This window comes from Geotrypetes seraphini, chromosome 3 (genome assembly GCF_902459505.1).
Source record: "Geotrypetes seraphini chromosome 3, aGeoSer1.1, whole genome shotgun sequence".
Taxonomy (NCBI): domain Eukaryota; kingdom Metazoa; phylum Chordata; class Amphibia; order Gymnophiona; family Dermophiidae; genus Geotrypetes; species Geotrypetes seraphini.
Window position 1 is genome coordinate 357643062 of NC_047086.1, and position 18041 is coordinate 357661102.

An 18041-nucleotide genomic window follows, 5' to 3' on the forward strand; every position below is an offset into this window, starting at 1 on the left:
GGGTCCTGCGGGGCTAAGTGAAATGTCACTCCCGATGGCCGAGACTTCCCTCTGCCTCGGCTCAGTCGGTTCGCTCCAAGGTGAAGAAGAAAAGAAGCTCGGGATCGTCTCCTGTCTTCCCGGGGTAAGTTCAGCCTGCCAGGCTGTGGCAGCCGCTCCTCCCCTTCTTTTCGGCATGTCGAGCTATAAAAATAACCCGACTCTCAAGGAAACAAATTCGAACAGGAGAACCGATGGTGAGCGTCCTCACTGCACCGCGGCCATCTTGCTTCAGAAAGCCTGCAATTCTGACCCAATATGAACTGTCATTGCCACCAAAAATACCGCCTTCATAGTAAGATCTTTCAGAATGATCAAGTCTAGAGATTCAAAGGGGAAGAGGGTTCTGGAGCACTCATAGATCTAAATTAAGGCTCCAAGATGGACAAGGAAGCCAAGCCGGAGGCTGCAGTCAGTTCATGCCTTTAAGGAAACACACATCAAGATGGGCTGCCAGCAAAAAGCCAGACAGTCAGCCATGGAAGAATGCTAATGCAGCCACCTGAACCTTAATGGAGGTGAGGGCCAACACCTTAGAATAGCCTTTCTGCACGAAACTGAGCATCTGGGACAAGGACAAAGCCATCAGGGATATGCCTCTTTGTGAACAACAGGACTCAAAGGTTCACCACACCGTGCATAAGCCATAGATTTGGACCACTTATGAGGGGTTTTTTCTCCACTTTGCTATCTTTGTTTCGGTTTTGACTTTCTGTCCCTGCTGGATGGGCTTGGGAGGGGAGTGAATATAGAGTATGTAGTGATTAATTATTCAGGGACGAAGTGCAAAGTAATAAAATTCGCAGACAACACCAAACTATTTAGTGGAGTTAGGACTAAAGAGGACTGCAAAGAGTTACAAAGGGACCTGAACAGGCTAGGAGAGTGGGCGACGAGATGGCAGATGAAGTTCAATGCGGAGAAATGTAAAATCTTGCATGTAGGAAACAGAAACCCGAAGTACAGCTATACGATGGGAGGGCTGTTAATGGGTGAGAGTATCCAAGAAAAGGACTTGGGAGTAATAGTGGACAAGACAATGAAGCCATCGGCACAGTGCGCAGCGGCCGTTAAGGTGAATAGAATGCTAGGTACTATCAAGAAATGTATTACAACTAGAACGAAAGAAGTTATCCTGCCGTTGTATCGGGCGATGGTGCGCCCGCATCTGGAGTACTGTGTCCAATATTGGTCGCCGTACCTTAAGAAGAATATGGCGATACTCGAAAGGGTTCAGAAAAGAGCGACACAATTGATAAAAGGTATGGAAAACCTTTCATATGCTGAAAGATTGGAGAAACTGGGGCTCTTTTCCCTTGAGAAGCGGAGACTTAGAGGGGACCTGATAGAGACTTACAAGATCATGAAGGGCATAGAGAAAGTGGAGAGGGACAGATTCTTCAAACTTTTGAAAACTACAAGAACGAGAGGCCATTCGGAAAAATTAAGAGGAGACAGATTCAGAACCAGTGCTAGGAAGTTCTTCTTCACCCAAAGGGTGGTGGACACATGGAATGCGCTTCCAGAAGTTGTGATAGGACAGAGTATGGTATTGGGGTTCAAGAAGGGATTGGACAATTTCCTGAAGGAAAAGGGGATAGAAGGATATAGATAGAGGATTACTATACAGGTCCTGGACCTGATGGGCTGCTGCGTGAGCGGACTGCTGGGCATGATGGACCTCTGGTCTGACCCAGCAGAGGCATTATGTTCTTATACTATCTCCTATACAGTTTGGGAAATGAAATCACACATTATTATACTGGTGCCCAATTTGTCAGCTTTCTTAATCTCTGAAAACATTTCTTCATCTGTCTGCTCATTCTATCATGGGGGACAGTAGTATAATCCTACCTGTATATTCCTTCCCTTCACACATGGAATTTCTATCCATATGGATTCTACACTGCTATCTATGTCATGCAGAATGTTTATTTTGTTTGATTCAATTCCCTCTAACAGAGTGGTCTCAAACTCGCAGCCCACGGGCCGCATGCGGCCCTCCAGGTGATATTTTACGGCCCGCGTCTGCATGCGATGATCAACTGCTCCCTTGTTGCAGTTGATTGTTCCGGTCAAAGCTGCGGCCAGTGGGGGCTCCTCGCGCCATCCACACCAGCATTTCTCTTCACACTTCCCTTCCTAGTGGAGAAGTAGCATGTCTGGCCGGCTGCCTTGCTGCAGTCGATCGTTCCATTCAAAACCGCGGGTGGCGGCTCCTCGCGCTATCCACACCTGTGTCACAAGCCTCTCTGACGTCACGACATCAAAGAGAAGGCTTCTGACACAGGCGCGGATCGCATGAGGAGCCACCACCCGCGGCTTTGAATGGAACGATAAGACTGAGCAAGGGAGCCAGCCAGACATGCTGCTGCTCCACAAGGAAGGGAAAGGAAGGGGAGGGGAAAGAGAAATACTTCTGCTACACAGAAAGGGGGAAGGGAAATGCTGTTGCACAGGGAGGAGGAGGGAAGGGGGAAGAGAAATGCTTCTGCTGCACAGGAAAGGGGGAAGGGAAATGCTGCTGTTGCTGCTGCACTCAATTGGGGAAAGAGAGGGAAGGAAGGAGAAGAAAGACAAGGGAAAGGAGAGGAACAAGAGATGCCAAGTCCATGGGAGGGAGGGAGGGAAAGGAAAGAAGATACCAGACCATGGAGGGGGAGGGAGAGATGCTAGGGCATGGGGGAGGGAAGGAGAGAGATGCTAGGGCATGGGGGGAGGGAAGGAGACAGACGCCAGACCAGGGGAAAGGAAGAAAGGAGAGAGGGAGAGAAAGGAAGGAAAGAGATGTCAGACCATGGAAATAGGGATAGAAGAAGAGAGAGATAGGAAGGTAAGGTAAGACATGGAAACGTAGATTTTGAAAAGAAAGCAAAAAAAAATGAATATTAAGTTAATGCCAAAGATGGATTCAAGGCAGAAAGTGAAGACGGAGAGAAAAACAGTCAAAGGACAAGAAGGCCCTGGAAACATAATTAAAAGCACAGAAAAATAAAGTCACCAGCCAACAAAGATAGGGAAAATGATTTTATTTTCAATATAGTGATTGAAATGTGTCAGTTTTGAGAAAGGAAAGATATTAAACTTTAAATGTGAGGGCTGCAGAAAAAAATAGGGTACTTGGAGGGCCGCAGAAAAAATAGTTAATGTTTTATTAAAGAAATGACAATTTTGCATAAGGTAAAACTCTTTATAGTTTATAAATCTTTCCTTTAACTGTAAAAGGAAAGATTTATAAACTATAAAGAGTTTTACCTCATGCAAAACTGTCATTTCTTTAATAAGACATTAACTATTTTTTCTGCGGCCCTCCAAGTACCTACAAATCCAAAATGTGGCCCCACAAAGGGTTTGAGTTTAAGACCACTGTCTAACATATAGCATAACTCCTCCCTCCCCCACCTCTCCAATTTGACCTACTCTATCCTTGCAATATAATTTGTACCCAGGTAACAGTGTCTCATTGATTGTCCTCCTTCCACCATGTCACTGAGATGCCTATTATATCTACCTCATCATTCAATGCTATATACTCTAACTCTCCTATGGTAAGAAGGGAAGATGAAATTTGAATGGATTAAAACAAACAAAATAAAAAAAAAGTATGATGCGATTGGCTTTGATAGACTTCTCAAAAATGCACTATGAAAACACGAGAACTTCTTCCATTTCTATCATGGGAGTAAAACTGTGGAACAAATCAACTGGACCGCTAAGGGCACTATCTGATATTCAGAAATTTAAGAAAATTCTTAAAACTACACTATTTTTAGAAGCTTTTCAATAAAATATATGTTGTTCAATGCTGGTTTTAAGATGAATGGTACTGTGAAGATCTATTGAATTAAGGTTCCCAAAGATGTAATTATGTATTTGTAATCTAAGATATGGGTATAAGCCCTGTGCATTTTACTTTGTGTATGTTATTCTGTAATGCCGCCTAGGAATAGACAGTTGATAAATTTTTTTTAAATAAATAAATAAATAAGGAAATGCATCGCTTTCTATTTCTCTGAGGTGGTCATGTATCCTGTATTTGGAGGGGGTCTATTTGTATTCTATATGTGTGACCAAGGCCAGGTATTCTGTTAGTACTGAAAGGTCAATTCTATAATTAGGCTATACCTTGCATATGTAAATGATGGGAAAATGAATACTTACATGTGTAAGTGCCCTAAGCACTAAAGCGCACAATTGAAGGGGACTACCAGTTACATGTATAACATACAGAACACTCTAATTATATGTGTGCTTACCATATTTATGTACCCCCAGATACGCCAGCTCTATGGCTTGTGTAACATCATAAGAACATTAGAATTGCCCCTTGAGCATGTGTAGAGAACTACAGTAATCTGGCTTGTTTAATTTTCTCTGAAAGGCAAACTAATGTTCTATGTTTAAATACACACAAAGCAAGGAGTGGACTCAATTTATTCCACAAATTTCTTTTATTCATTCAAAACCCAATGACTCGATATGTACATGTTTCGGCCGAAATGGCCTGCTTCAGGAGTCTTGTGAATCTTAGAGGTAATGTAAATTGATTTCTCCACAAATGCAAACACTTCCAAGTTGCTGATATTGTGTTAAAACTTCTGGAAAAAATGCAGGAGCCAAAAGATTTCCTTGGCATCCAAAGTCCAAAAAAATGGCTTTCCACCCTATCTTCCAAAAATACTCCTTGCCCAACACTGGTAGGCCCTCCCCAGGCCCACCTTAAGAAGCCCTGAATGCCTTATGGTCTCTTCATGGGCAGTAACAAATCACTCCTTCCTGCTTCATGCTGGTGCTCCAAGAGGAAGGTCTGTTGCTCACTGGTTGAGCTGCTGCCTCTCCACCCAGAGGTTGTGAGATCAAATCCCAGTGCTGCTCCTTGTGACCCTGGGCAAGTCACTTAATCCCGCTTTGAATGTCAGAGCAACAAAAAGACAGAATACAAGTCCCCATTCCCTGTGAAGACTACTACCAGAAGTCTTGGCAGTCATTTCCATTTGAGCAGCAGAACGGGGCAGGAATGAGTGGGGATTGTTCCTGCCCCTGAAAAGTCCACTAAACCAGTGTTTCTCAAATCAGTCCTGGAGTACCTCTTGGCCAGAAGTTTTCAAGATATCCACATTGAATTTACATAAGCTGCATCCATTATATTCAAATTTCTTTCATGTATATTCATTGTGGATATCTTGAAAACCTGACTGGCCAGGGGATACTCCAGGAATGAGTTGAGAAACATTGCACTAGACCACCAGGGCTTCTCAAGGTAGGCCTACAGGTGTCAGGCTGGAGAGGGCTTTTTTTGGTTGGGTGTGGGGGAGTATTTATGTTTTCGGTTTCTATCAAAACCGAGCAGCCAATTTTGGTTACAGATTCGGTTTCGGTAGAAACCACAAATTCCAAATTCAATTGGACTCTAATGGACTTCTTAGTATTTAGTGTGCACTAATCATTAGCGCTCCTTAATAAAAGAACCTCTTAATTCTTCCTGTACTGTGCTCATTTATCAGCAACTGCCTTAACTATTGTCTTGAGAATGAATGTCTAAAGTAAAAAAAAAAAAAAAAAAAAATCAATACAGCACAAAGGAAAGGTTTCTCTTCCTGGCAATCTGAATACTGTTCAGAGGCTAAATGCCAAGCCTGTGAAAAGCACTCTGCACTTACATACCCAAGTAATGACTGGCATTTATATACCACAAAAAGCCTTCCTACTTTGGCATGCATCACATAGTTCATCAGATTTTAGTTCACCAATTGGAAAGACTCAGCTAAAAAATAAAATTAGTCCTTCTCTAGCTATTACAGAATTTGAGAACTTATTAAATAAAGCATAACATTCAATTTTAAACTATCAAGTAATAGGGCAAAGCAAATAAAAAGCATTATCTAGTTTGCACATCTCAACCAATAGTCATTATTGTACTACTGAACCATAGGAAATCGTGGATGAAGGCATGCCTTGAACTTAGTCTTGAAACAGCATTAACAGTACGACGTTCATACCATATACAAAGAATGAATTTATACAACCATATCCCACAGAATAAAATACTATTTTAAGAAATCGCTCTTTTCCTATTGTGACATATCAGGCATAGTGGGGACCAGGTTGTAATTTATAATCTCAATCGTCCTTAGCCAAGTGCTGTATCAAAGACAAACCAAATAACAGCTAAATTTAATACTGCTTGTAAACAAAACTGAATAAAATATAAAAGCAAAATAATTAGTTTAGCTATAGTCAGCGTTGGACCTCGCACTTCTAAGAAAAACCAGATCCCATTTTTATTTTAAATGGACCATGACTGTTTTATTCAAAACAATTATTTATGTCAGTTTGCAAACATAAATAAATATCACGTGAAAATAGTTGTCTTTACTATACACCTCAAAAAAGGGTTAACAAAGCATATAGCAATAATAAAACAGATGAGATGTAGTTCTGCTCTGCAACCGAAGACTAAAGCTGCCCAGGTCACAAGGCGATTTCATTCATTATCCGAACCCTCTGTCAAGCGCCACTGGCAGAAGAATAGGGCGACCCATCCCTCGGGCTAGACGCATTGAAGCGCAAGGGAGGACAGAAGCCACCTGCTCCCAAGCCGGCTCTGAGGAAACTGATGCAAGCTATGTGTAACCAGGGACTGCTGGCTGACCTCTCTCACTTTTTGCTCCCTTTTCCCTTCCCTATCCCTAGGGAAGTGCTTTTATTACAGCCTCTGCAGGGCCGGCAGCTTCTTACCAAGAGGTGGGCTGAGAGTGTCAATGGTGAGGGTGAGCGCCATAACCTTTGCCTGCTCCTAGCTCGCTCGTGGGCTGGAAAAGACCAGCTGCCACGGGGTCCTCTCTCACGCTGAGGCCCCGCCCCCTGATTTCCGGCGGATTTAGGGAAGCGCGTCCCCCATTCCGGTAACGTCACATCCGGGACAGTCACAGAACAACCCTAGAAGATTTTCGAGGCGGTGGGGGTCTTAGTAACTACGTGTACGGATTATAAATTTGGTTCTCTCCCAATCTGAAATAAATTTTGTGATTTTTAAAAAATACTATAATTACGTTAAAATGTACTAAAATATATTAATAAACTGGGATACCTTTTCGTTAGACTAAAAGTTCAGTCCATACATTCTGAACTGTGGGAGGCAGTGTTAAATCAAGAAAAATACGTTAAACGACTAATAAAACTCATCACCGTAAAGTTATTCAAATTTTTTTATTATTTTTGAGCGTTGAAGTAGACTAGCACGAGTGACGCACTAAATTAAATGGAGTGCATGGATCAGTTGTAGAGAGAAGCTTTACTAATCTTTGTGCGTTATTCTTTTAGGTTGAGAGAGTCTAGTCTGTTTTTAAAACACTTATTTTGAGATTTGCTAATGGTAGAACGGTGGGTATAAGAGGGTGGTACTGGTAATAGTGAAGTAAAGATATGGTGTGGGTGTGGAATGGTAAAATAAATGGGCAAGTAGTAGAAGCGTATGTGGAAGGGGCATAGGCGACTGCTTCAGTTGGTGATGCATTACGCGTCATACTTGGAGTTTGGGGAGTAGATAGATATGAGTTTGGATGATTTAGAGATGCTCAGCACGCTTGGAAGGGCGAACAGTGCGACTTGTGTTTCTCAACTTCTCTAAGCCAAGTACCCCCTACGTCTACATCTTCCATTTTTCATATGCACACAATAAATCTTAATACATAATGGTAACCACAAAAATTTTTTTTTTTTTTTTTTAAACCACCTCAAAGCATACTTGTATGCACAGAAAATGTTAATTATCATTTATATTCTTTTTTTTTTTCCAAGAGGTCAAGGCAGATGACTTTAAAATATGCAATGTCACCTCAGTAAGAACCAAAGAAAAGTAGACATCTAGTGCAAAATATAGAAAGCAGATATAAATTCTCAAAACTGACACATTTCAATCACTAAATTGAAAATAAAATCATTTTTCCTACATTTATTGTCTGGTGATTTCATGAGTCTCTGGGTGCATTTCCTTCTGACTGTGCATTCAATATTTCTTTCTTTCTACCTCCTGCATGCTTCCTCTCATCTGGACATTCCTTTCCCCAACTCTTTAGTACCAGCTTCCGCTTCTAAAACTTCTAATTTCTGTGAAGCTCTGAAACATCAAACGCTTTCTGAAGCGATCCCCTCCCTAATGTCTTGCCACTCCCCTTTTACCTCCCCCCCTTTTTTATTCATTTTACTTCGATATATTTTAAACAACTCCTTTCCCAACTTCCCTTTTGTCTCATGTACGTTAATGTGAATTTGCCTAGTATTTTAATATATGACAAATATTGTTTTTATTTACCCATTTTAACAGTTTTCTACAATTTTTTTATATTGTACACCGTTTAGACATTTGTTTTGATAGACGGCATATCAAAAATAAACAAACTTGAAACATCTCTCTTTGTCCCTCCATGAGTCCCACTATTCTTCCTCTCTCCTTCACCCTGTCCATTTAAAACGAACATATAAGACGTGTCTTAAATGTTCACTTTATATCTGCCCTCTGCCTATCTTCCATTGTAATGCACCTTGTTATTCCATTGTAATGCACCTTAGCAAAGGAAGAAGGATGCTGATAATTCAACTCGACCTCTCTGCCGCATTCGACCTGGTCGACCACACTATACTTCTTCAGATATTAGAAGCAATAGGGATCTCAGGCAAAGTATACAACTGGTTTCAAGGATTCCTTAAAACAAGAACATACAGAGTAAAAACAAAGGATCTTATATCGGAGCCTTGGACCAACCCCTGCGGAGTACCCCAAGGTTCCCCACTGTCACCCATGCTCTTCAATCTTTACATTTCCTCCCTCGGTACCCTGTTAGACAAACTCAAAGTAACTTCATTCAGCTATGCAGACGATATCACCATACTCCTCCCCTTTGACACACAAGACCCCACCAAATCAGGCATCCTGGAAAAAACTCTAGAAGCAGTGGAAAAATGGATGACAGAACATAAACTGAAGCTCAACCCAGATAAAACTAAATTTCTACTGCTTGAAAAGGACAAAACCCCTTCTATAACTGAGCTAGAAATAAAAACCACCAAATATCCCTTACAACCCACTCTCAAACTCCTTGGAGTAACAGTAGACAGAGGTTGCACTCTTCAGGTGCAAATCAACAAAATCACACAAAAAGCTTTCTTCACCATGCGCAATCTTCGCAAAATCAGAAAACTCTTTGAAAAAGAACAATTCAGACTCATAGTTCAATACCTAGTCCTAAGTCTATTGGATTACTGCAATATCCTCTACCTTTCTTGTCCCACCTACCTAATAAAACAACTACAGACCGTGCAGAACACTGCCCTCAGAATGATCTATTCCCTTGGAAAATTTGACCACATCACCAACGCCTTCCTAGACTCACACTGGCTTCCAATACAAGCCCGCATCCAATTCAAACTATACTGCATGTTATTCAAAACCTTAAACGGAACGGCACCCACCCACCTAAACAACCGTCTAAACAGGAACCTCTCAACCAGACAGAGGAGAACCCAATCCCCTTTCTCCTACCCCCCTTTTAAAGGAACTAAACGCAAAAAGATGTATGACAACTTACTTGCAACACATGCAGCTAAATTGGACCCCTCCATCACCAACCTACTGACAGCATCAACTGACCTCAAGGCTTTCCGCAAAGAAATCAAGGCCCTACTATTCAAGAAATTCACCCAAACGTCCTAATCCCTTCCTTTTCCCCTTTCACCCCCTCTTAGAATCCTCTCATCAAAATTGCTTTAGACCTTACGCCTCTAATTGTAATTGTATTTCTCTTCCTAGAAATGTCCAGTTATCGTTCTGATGTAATCCGCTTAGAACTGAAAGGTACAGGCGGAATATAAGCCAGTAATGTAAGTTTCTTCATTTTTTATTTATGCTTTTGTTTTTGTATGGTTTTGTTTCATCAGCACATTTGGTTACATATGTTTTACCTTGCATTCAATTGCTTTTCATGTTTTAATTACAGATATGTTTTAATTATACATATGTCTTATATGTAGTTTTATGTTTTTAACTGTTCTATATGTTGCAACTCTTCCCTTCATGTCCCCTGAAGAAGACATCCTCTATACGCCAAAACTGGGATCCTTGTTGGGACTTACTGTTTTCTAATAAAGATTTGCTTTGGTTGTTAAGACATCCCCATTGTCTTTCTGTGTTTCTGTTTATATCCCAAGACAAGGGGACCTTCTGTTTTACCCTTATGCATTAAGACAGACCAGGGGACTTGTGAGAGAAAGGAAGATGTCAGACCAGTGGCGGATGGAGGGATGGTGGGGGGAGGGGGAAATAAAGAAATGCCAGACCATGAATAGGGGAGAAAGGGAAAGGTGTTGGAACACAGGAGTCCAGTTTGCCCACAACAAATGCCAAGAACATAAGAATTGCCGCTGCTGGGTCAGACCAATGGTCCATCCTGTCCAGCAGTCCGCCCACGCGGCGGCCCCAAAGTCAAGACCAGTGCTCCAAATGAGTCCAGTCTCACCAGTTTAGCATGAACTTGTCCAACTTTGTCTTGAAATCCTGGAGGGTGTTTTCCCCTAAAACAGACTCCGGAAGAGCGTTCCAGTTTTTTACCACTCTGGGTGAAGAAGAACTTCTTTACTTTTGTATGGAATCTATGAGTGCCCTCTCGTTCTCCCTACCTTGGAGAGGGTGAACAGTCTCTCTTTCTTTACTAAGTCTAGTCACTTCAGTATTTTGAATGTTTCGATCATGTCCTCTTGCGTCTCTTTTCAGGGGAGAAGAGGCCCAGTTTCTCTAATCTCGCTGTACGGCAACTCCTCCAGCCCCTTAACCATTTTAGTCGCCCTTCTCTGGACCCTTTCAAGTAGTACCATATCCTGATAAAGGTGCAATACTGCTAGATGAGTCTAATCCCAAAGTGGGTTGGCTATACCAGAGAACTTTGTCACTTTGAGGTTTGTCACTCTTATCCCAGCTGTGGCCTTCAGATGCTGTGTCACTCTAGGAGTGTATCCTACTCCTTTGAAGGCTCTCTTGTTTTCTTGGTACATATTCTCTCAATCTCACGGTCATTGAACTGATCTTCATTACTACTTTCACGATGACAACCAGTCTTAAAAGAAAAAGCAGCACCCGATCAAGTAGTAAAAAAAAGTATATGCAGGAAGGAAGTCAGGTCAGGTTGTTAGGCGACTCCTAGACCACCAGGTGAAGGTTTGGGTCAGGGAAGAGGGGGACAATGCCAGTTATCGGGGGCAGGGTGTCAGGAAGGGGGGCAGGTGGGAAGAGACTCTTCTCAACAAGCTCTATTGCCCCTGACCTGGTAAAAAATTTCCTGCATTAACCATACATGCAAAACTTTTTTTTGTTTTGCATGCCACAGGTTAAAATTACTGTGTTTGCCTTTATTTTACAAATGGTGGTCAGTTTTCACGTGAATTAAGAACCATGTTGAAAGCCTTTCAGCATTGCAAACCTGCAACAAAAGTGTGTTAAGCCTACAATAATCATGTGGGAAGTTTTCTGCCTTGGTCTTTTAATACTTTGCTAAAGAATTTATCAGTTTTTTTCTCTTCCAGGAATTCTTTGTTTGTGGCTCCTTAATCTTTATAGTGACATTCTAGCGATGGACCCTCAGGACACACACAACTCATGTGTATCTGTTAAACATTTTCTTTTTCCCGTCTGGACAGTGTTAACAACCAGATTTATCAGGTACTTTAAACACAAGTTTTGTGTAGTTGAACTCTATTATGACAGAATTGCTGAATGAAAGTATATAGGAGAGTGAAAAACTGATCCTCCACAATCACTGTAGAGAAAAGGACTTAAGGGATTTATTATTTTTTTTGGAAGCATGAGCTCAGAACCTTTCCAGATGTTTTCTGACCTTTGGCTGAGAAAGTCCAATGGCTCTATCCCACTGATGTCACTCACCTGTGATCCTGTACTGGTTTTGCTTGTCTATGGAGAAAAATCTGGCATCTTGCAGCTAAGTGAAGCAGTGCATGTTAGGATGGTTGTAAAAGAAGCTGTAGAAAAGAATGCTATTTGTACATATGCGCTTCTATCGTTGTGGGAGAATACTTGTACACTTATTCAATATAATTATTTTCCCTTTTTTATTGTTTAATATCCGTTTCCATTCCATTAAAAAGTTTTTAATTTCCTTTCCAAGTTATTTTACTTGCAAGGTTTTTTTTTATTTAAATTTCAAAAAAATTAACAAGTCAATATTTAAAGCAGGTCAATCTGCTTTAAAAAAAATATACCCAAATATTCAGTCCTAGCAGATATCCAGATAGTGGCCCTGACTATATTCAGAAAGCAGCAATATACAGCACCATTGATCAGATAATAATCTAGATAGCTCCAGCCACTGTCATTGAACATCACTGCTACCTGAATAATCAGCTACTTCATTTAGGCTCTCCCTCTGGACTTCAACAGTGCTATATGGAAAGCACTGGGGCAATCTGCACTGATTTGCAACAGCATAAACCTGGATAATACTACTGAAAAATTAATGATTGGCTGTGTCAGTGGTATTTATCCGGGTAGCAGGGGCTACTATCCAGATAAGCACCTCACAGTACTTGGCCCTTAGTTAATACCAGCATTTACAGAGAAGAAAGATATCTTCAGGAGCTGAGTGATATGGCCTCTTCACTAACTAGTGTAATACGAGTTAAGTGATGGATTTTATTAAAAACAAAGAGCGAGTTGTAATGTTTGAAGAAATTATTGTTTAGCAGAAATGACTACACAAATTGCAAGCTGTTAAGCCGCCGTGGATTCACAGTGAAATATGAGCATCCTTAAAGGAAATAGACGTTGATTGATCAGGTTAAATTGCTAACAAGCTGATGGAGCATTTGCAGGCTAACACCTAAATGGACTAAGATTTGGGGCCCTTTAAAAATGGCCTGGGCTAATAGGGGAAGACCACTCTTGGCTCTTCCCTTTTGTTGGAGGTCCTAGATACACTTTGCTCTTTCTTAGCAGCAGGGAAGCCATGGGTAGGCAGGGGGCTCAGGGGGGATTCAAGAAGTTTATATTCAAAAACTATTTAAAAGGTGTTGTTTTATTCTTAGAGGTGCATTTACACCAGGCTTGTCCAACCTTTTTCTATCAGGGATCACATTTTATATTTGTAACATTTGGAGGGCCAAAACACAAGCATGCATGAGCACTCACATTCTCAAGTGCTCTCAGAGAACACACTGTCTTTTTCTCTCTCACATACACCCACTTCCTTCCTCTCATCTGGCTCCAGCTGCAGAAATTCAACAGGATTTCTGCTTCCCCATGTGACTTGGCTATCTGCAAGGTGGACTTATATGGTGCCAGAAGTTCAGGTTGTTCTTGAGGTTTCAAGGAATCCTACTGAGCTTCTGTGGGCCAGGTAAATACTTGGCAGGTTGAATTCTGTCTTACAAGCTGTAGGTTGGACAAGCCTGATTTACACTATCATTGGAAAAGTTTTTCGGTCTGCTCTTTGGAGGAAGGCACAATATGTTTATTTGTTTTCTTGGTTTTGTTCTTATTTTGGAAATTTATTACATTTGAAATGGTTCTTGTTTTGTACTTTTTGCTTTTATAAAAGTGTTTTACTAAAAGACCACTGAAAACAAACAAAACTAACAAGCCAACCATAGGGGTTGTTGTAGGTTGTGATAACACAAAAAGATGTTACAGTGTGAGAGCCTTAGATACCTGCTAGGTCTTTTTTTCAATAGGACTACTAGAACACCCAATGTAATCATGCTAAAAATTTATTCAGAAATATAAACTCTTTTTGTGTTCTCATATAATCAATAAAATAGCTAGATACCAAATAAGAGCTCTTCTTGGTCCATTTCAGTCTGCCACTAAACAAAACAATGAATTCAATCTAAAGGAAACACCATGGCAGCATCTTAAAATCAACTAATACAGTAAAAACTGGGGTATGAGTTCTACAAAATTATGCTAAAACAAAAAGCTTAACAGCCTCTTTGATTTTTTTTGGTCAACTACCGCTGCTGATTATAAAAATACATTTTAATTTGGAAACCAGATAGTTAAATTGTTCCATCATCTCTCCAGGCTGGGAGGAAATGGATGTAAATTTCTGGTATTAGCAGTTTATCAAAACCCTGATTCAAGAAAATTAATGTTGCTTGTTATCCATTTTAACCACTGCAACAATGCAAGACATCAGACCAACTCTGATTAGGGTTTCTCAGATATTGGAAGACAGGCCTCCAGTTAAGGTACAAGAGCTTCTTTAACAGAATCAGGAACACGACTAGCATAGTAGTCAAAATTTCTCAAAGTCGCCAGGACACCTGCTGAGTTCATGTGCTTCACCTCCTTGTTGTACTGAATGATGTTCCCATGGATGTCAGTCAACTTTCCTAAGAGGAAAACAGTGATTAGTACATAATTTTCCACTGTAAATATACAAATAGAAAAACTCACAGTTACCCTCTTACAAAAAAAATAAAACATAGGTTCATTCATATATTTCCTGATATGTCTAGGTTGTCTCAAGCTAGATTAAGGGATTTCTTGATTTATAAACCAAAGGTTCTTGCTCTGGGAGGAACATTCCTGTTAAAATGGCCTTGTCATTTTTTTACTTTAGGTAGACAATGTATTTATTTCCCGATCCCAAACAAACAATCTTCTGTTATAGTTAGACGTCCCTCTGAGGTTCCTTAACCAGCATGCTGAAAGAAAGTTGTAATACCTTTCAAGTTTTGTAAATTTTCCTATCTTTTCTGTTTTTGGCTCCTCTTTCAAAAGCAATGGAAATTATTTTCTTTGGTATGATTATTTCTGTATTTCTTTTCATTCACACGGTTTGTTAAGTGAATGTAATAAGAAACTGATTAAAACAATTTAAAAAAAGTTACAGGTTTATACTATCCAGATTGTGCTCCTAAAAATTTTAGACTGCCCCTGGCATGATCTGGATAGTACCCGAGTAGAGTGTGCTAGTCAGCAATATTCAGTCACTATCTGTCTAGCCATGAGGTTCAGACCAGGAAACATAGTAACATACATAGTAACATAGTAGATGACAGCAGATAAAGACCCAAATGGTTCATCTAGTCTGCCCAACCTGATTCAATTTAAATTTTTTTAATTTTTTCTTCTTAGCTATTTCTGGGCAAGAATCCAAAGCTCTACCCGGTACTGTGCTTGGGTTCCTACTGCCGAAATCTCCGTTAAAACCTATTCCAGCTCATCTACACCCTCCCAGCTATTGAAGCCCTCCCCAGCCCATCCTCCACCAAATGGCCATATAAAGACAGACCGTGCAAGTCTGCCCAGTACTGGCCTTAGTTCAATTTTTAATATTATTTTCTGATTCTACATCCTCTGTGTTCATCCCACGCTTCTTTGAACTCAGTCACAGTTTTACTCTCCACCACCTCTCTTGGGAGCGCATTCCAGACATCCACCACCCTCTCCATAAAGTAGAATTTCCTAACATTGCCTTCGAATCTACCAACCCTCAACCTCAAATTATGTCCTCTGGTTTTACCATTTTCCTTTCTCTGGAAACGATTATGTTCTACGTTAATACCCTTCAAGTATTTGAACGTCTGAATCATATCTTCCCTGTCTCTCCTATCCTCTAGGGTATACATATTCAGGGCTTCCAGTCTCTCCTCATACGTCTTCTGGCGCAAGCCTCCTATCATTTTTGTTGCCCTCCTCTGGACCGCTTCAAGTCTTCTTACGTCCTTCGCCAGATATGGTCTCCAAAACTGAACACAATACTTCAAGTGGGGCCTTATCAATGACCTGTACAGGGTCATCAACACCTTCTTCCTTCTACTGGCTACGCCTTTCTTTATACAGCCCAGCATCCTTCTGGCAGCAGCCATTGCCTTGTCACACTGTTTTTTCACCTTTAGATCTTCGGACACTATCACCCCAAGGTCCCTCTCCCCGTCCGTGCATATCAGCTTCTCTCCTCCCAGCATTTACGGTTCCTTCCGATTATTAATCCCCAAATGCATTATTCTGCATTTCTTTGCATTGAATTTTAGTTGACAGGCATTAGACCATTCCTCTAACTTTTGCAGATCCTTTTTCATATTTTCCACTCCCTCTTCGGTGTCTACTCTGTTACAAATCTTGGTATCATCTGCAAAAAGGCACACTTTTTCTTCTAACCCTTCAGCAATGTCACTCACAAACATATTAAACAGGACTGGCCCCAGCACCAAACCCTGAGGGACTCCACTACTCACCTTTCTTTCCTCCAAGTGACTTCCATTAACCACCACCCTCTGGCGTCTGTCCGACAGCCAGTTTCTAACCCAGTTCACCACTTTGGGTCCTAACTTCAGCCCTTCAAGTTTGTTCAACAGCCTCCTATGAGGAACTGTATCAAAGGCTTTGCTGAAATGTAAGTAAATTACATCTAGCATATGTCCTCGATCAAGCTCTCTGGTCACCCAATCAAAAAATTCAATCAGGTTCATTTGGCATGATTTACCTTTTGTAAAGCCATGTTGCCTCAGATCCTGTAACCCATTAGATTCAAGGAAGTACACTGTACAGGCTGTAGGTATATGGATAGTGACTGAATATCATCATCTGTAGAGCCAGCTATAGTTACTGTTCTTCATGTATATTCAACACTGCGTGCTATCCAGAAAGTGGTGCTGTAGATACTTAATACAGTTAAATACCGCATCTAACATTTAAAAACACTGACCACAACAATTTAATATTGACCCAGCCTGTTGGCTGGATACCATCAAAAATGACATGGGAATGAACATCAAGCAATTGACCACTTAGTTAAGCCAGCTCTACAGGCTTTTAAATATTTTCTCCTTGTCTTTCCAAAAGGCAAAAGTTAAAAGTTACATCATACAGGAGCCCTTTTACTAAAGTGTGGAAAAGTTTTTAGAGAGCAATTTTGTATCAATTACACACCCAGGGAATGCCTTGTCTGTTCTATAAAGGGATGTATATGTAGACACCTACATTCCTTTATTGGACTCTAGCACAACTCTTCAGATTTAGGACATAGCAGAACTCTTCATATTTAGGTGTCACCTCTTAAGCCAGTGCCTAAGTATTTTAGCTACCTCTATGTATGCTCCCTCTATCTCCATCTCCCTCCAAAGATACCCCAACCTCTTGTCCCTACAACAGATACTGTGCTCCCCAATGGAACCCGGGGGTCCACATAATTTAGACAGCTGCAGTGGCAGTAGTCCTTCTTCACTGGCACCAGTTTGTCGCCTCCTTCAAAATGGTGCATTAGTCTTTTAATGTTATCATAAGCTTCTTTATATAGGTGGATGGCTCCTAGCAGTAGTACCACAAGGCTACCATTTGGCATCAATTACCATTTTGAAGAAGATGCATTGCTAACTCAAGCAGCAGCGGATAGGGACTGGTGTCATCACAGCTAACTGAGGTTCTGCAGACTTCCAAGTAGGGTTCCAGGACAAATAGTGGTGGTGGTGTTGGGGGGGGGGCATGGTATATTGTGGGGACAGGGTTTCTTAAACATAGGGTTGGATTTCTTTGGGGTATGAATTGGGGGTGTTGGTTCGGGCCTCTTCTTTTGTCAGGGAAGTTAACTACAGTTTGTTAAACTTGTTATACTGCTTGGCTTTACACAAGAACACAGCAGTACACAATAATAAAAATGAAAAGAAAAGGGAAAAAACATCTAAACTTTAAAGGGAAAGCACACACTCTCTCAAGACTACACATCTCAAAGAAAAATAAAAATTGTTAAAAAATCAAGTATCAAAACTAAACATCAAAACCAAAATATATTTAAAAAAACAAAGTCAGGGTGGGGGAGGCCAAGAGGAGATAACTATGGAGGGGTGAACTATGTAAGAGGGGGTTGGGAGCACAGATGTGTTATTTTTACAGCTGCGCTACTGGACTGTTGATAGCGCAGCTGCACTTTTGGAAGTCAGGAGAGCTAGTGCATATTCTAACTGTCACAACAGGCCACATCTCCACCTACTCCCAT

The 18041-nt window shown here is 40.9% G+C and overlaps 2 protein-coding genes and 1 long non-coding RNA gene across 6 annotated transcripts in view; 1 reads left to right on the forward strand and 2 right to left on the reverse strand.

The window, feature by feature from the left end:
- The window catches only part of EPRS1 (glutamyl-prolyl-tRNA synthetase 1), a 206048-nt gene extending 199124 nt beyond the window's left edge, over nucleotides 1–6924 (reverse strand). The window contains exon 1 of one of the 2 annotated variants that reach the window (XM_033937456.1): nucleotides 6778–6923. In XM_033937456.1, the coding sequence (XP_033793347.1) occupies nucleotides 6778–6820 (43 nt within the window). In that variant the 5' untranslated portion in view covers nucleotides 6821–6923. Of the gene's footprint in view, nucleotides 1–6777 lie in introns of both variants that reach the window. The other variant, XM_033937457.1, reaches the window with a different exon arrangement.
- A 2934-nt stretch (nucleotides 6925–9858) lies between these two features.
- LOC117356624 lies at nucleotides 9859–12203 on the forward strand. The gene is made up of 2 exons (XR_004538685.1): nucleotides 9859–9918; nucleotides 11614–12203. It is a non-coding gene; the product is annotated as an uncharacterized LOC117356624 (long non-coding RNA).
- A 1590-nt stretch (nucleotides 12204–13793) lies between these two features.
- The window catches only part of BPNT1 (3'(2'), 5'-bisphosphate nucleotidase 1), a 51755-nt gene continuing 47507 nt past the window's right edge, over nucleotides 13794–18041 (reverse strand). For all 3 annotated transcript variants that reach the window (XM_033936097.1, XM_033936096.1, XM_033936095.1), the window contains exon 9: nucleotides 13794–14433. In XM_033936097.1, coding sequence (XP_033791988.1) covers nucleotides 14285–14433 — 149 coding nt within the window. In that variant the 3' untranslated portion in view covers nucleotides 13794–14284. The remainder of the gene's footprint in view (nucleotides 14434–18041) is intronic.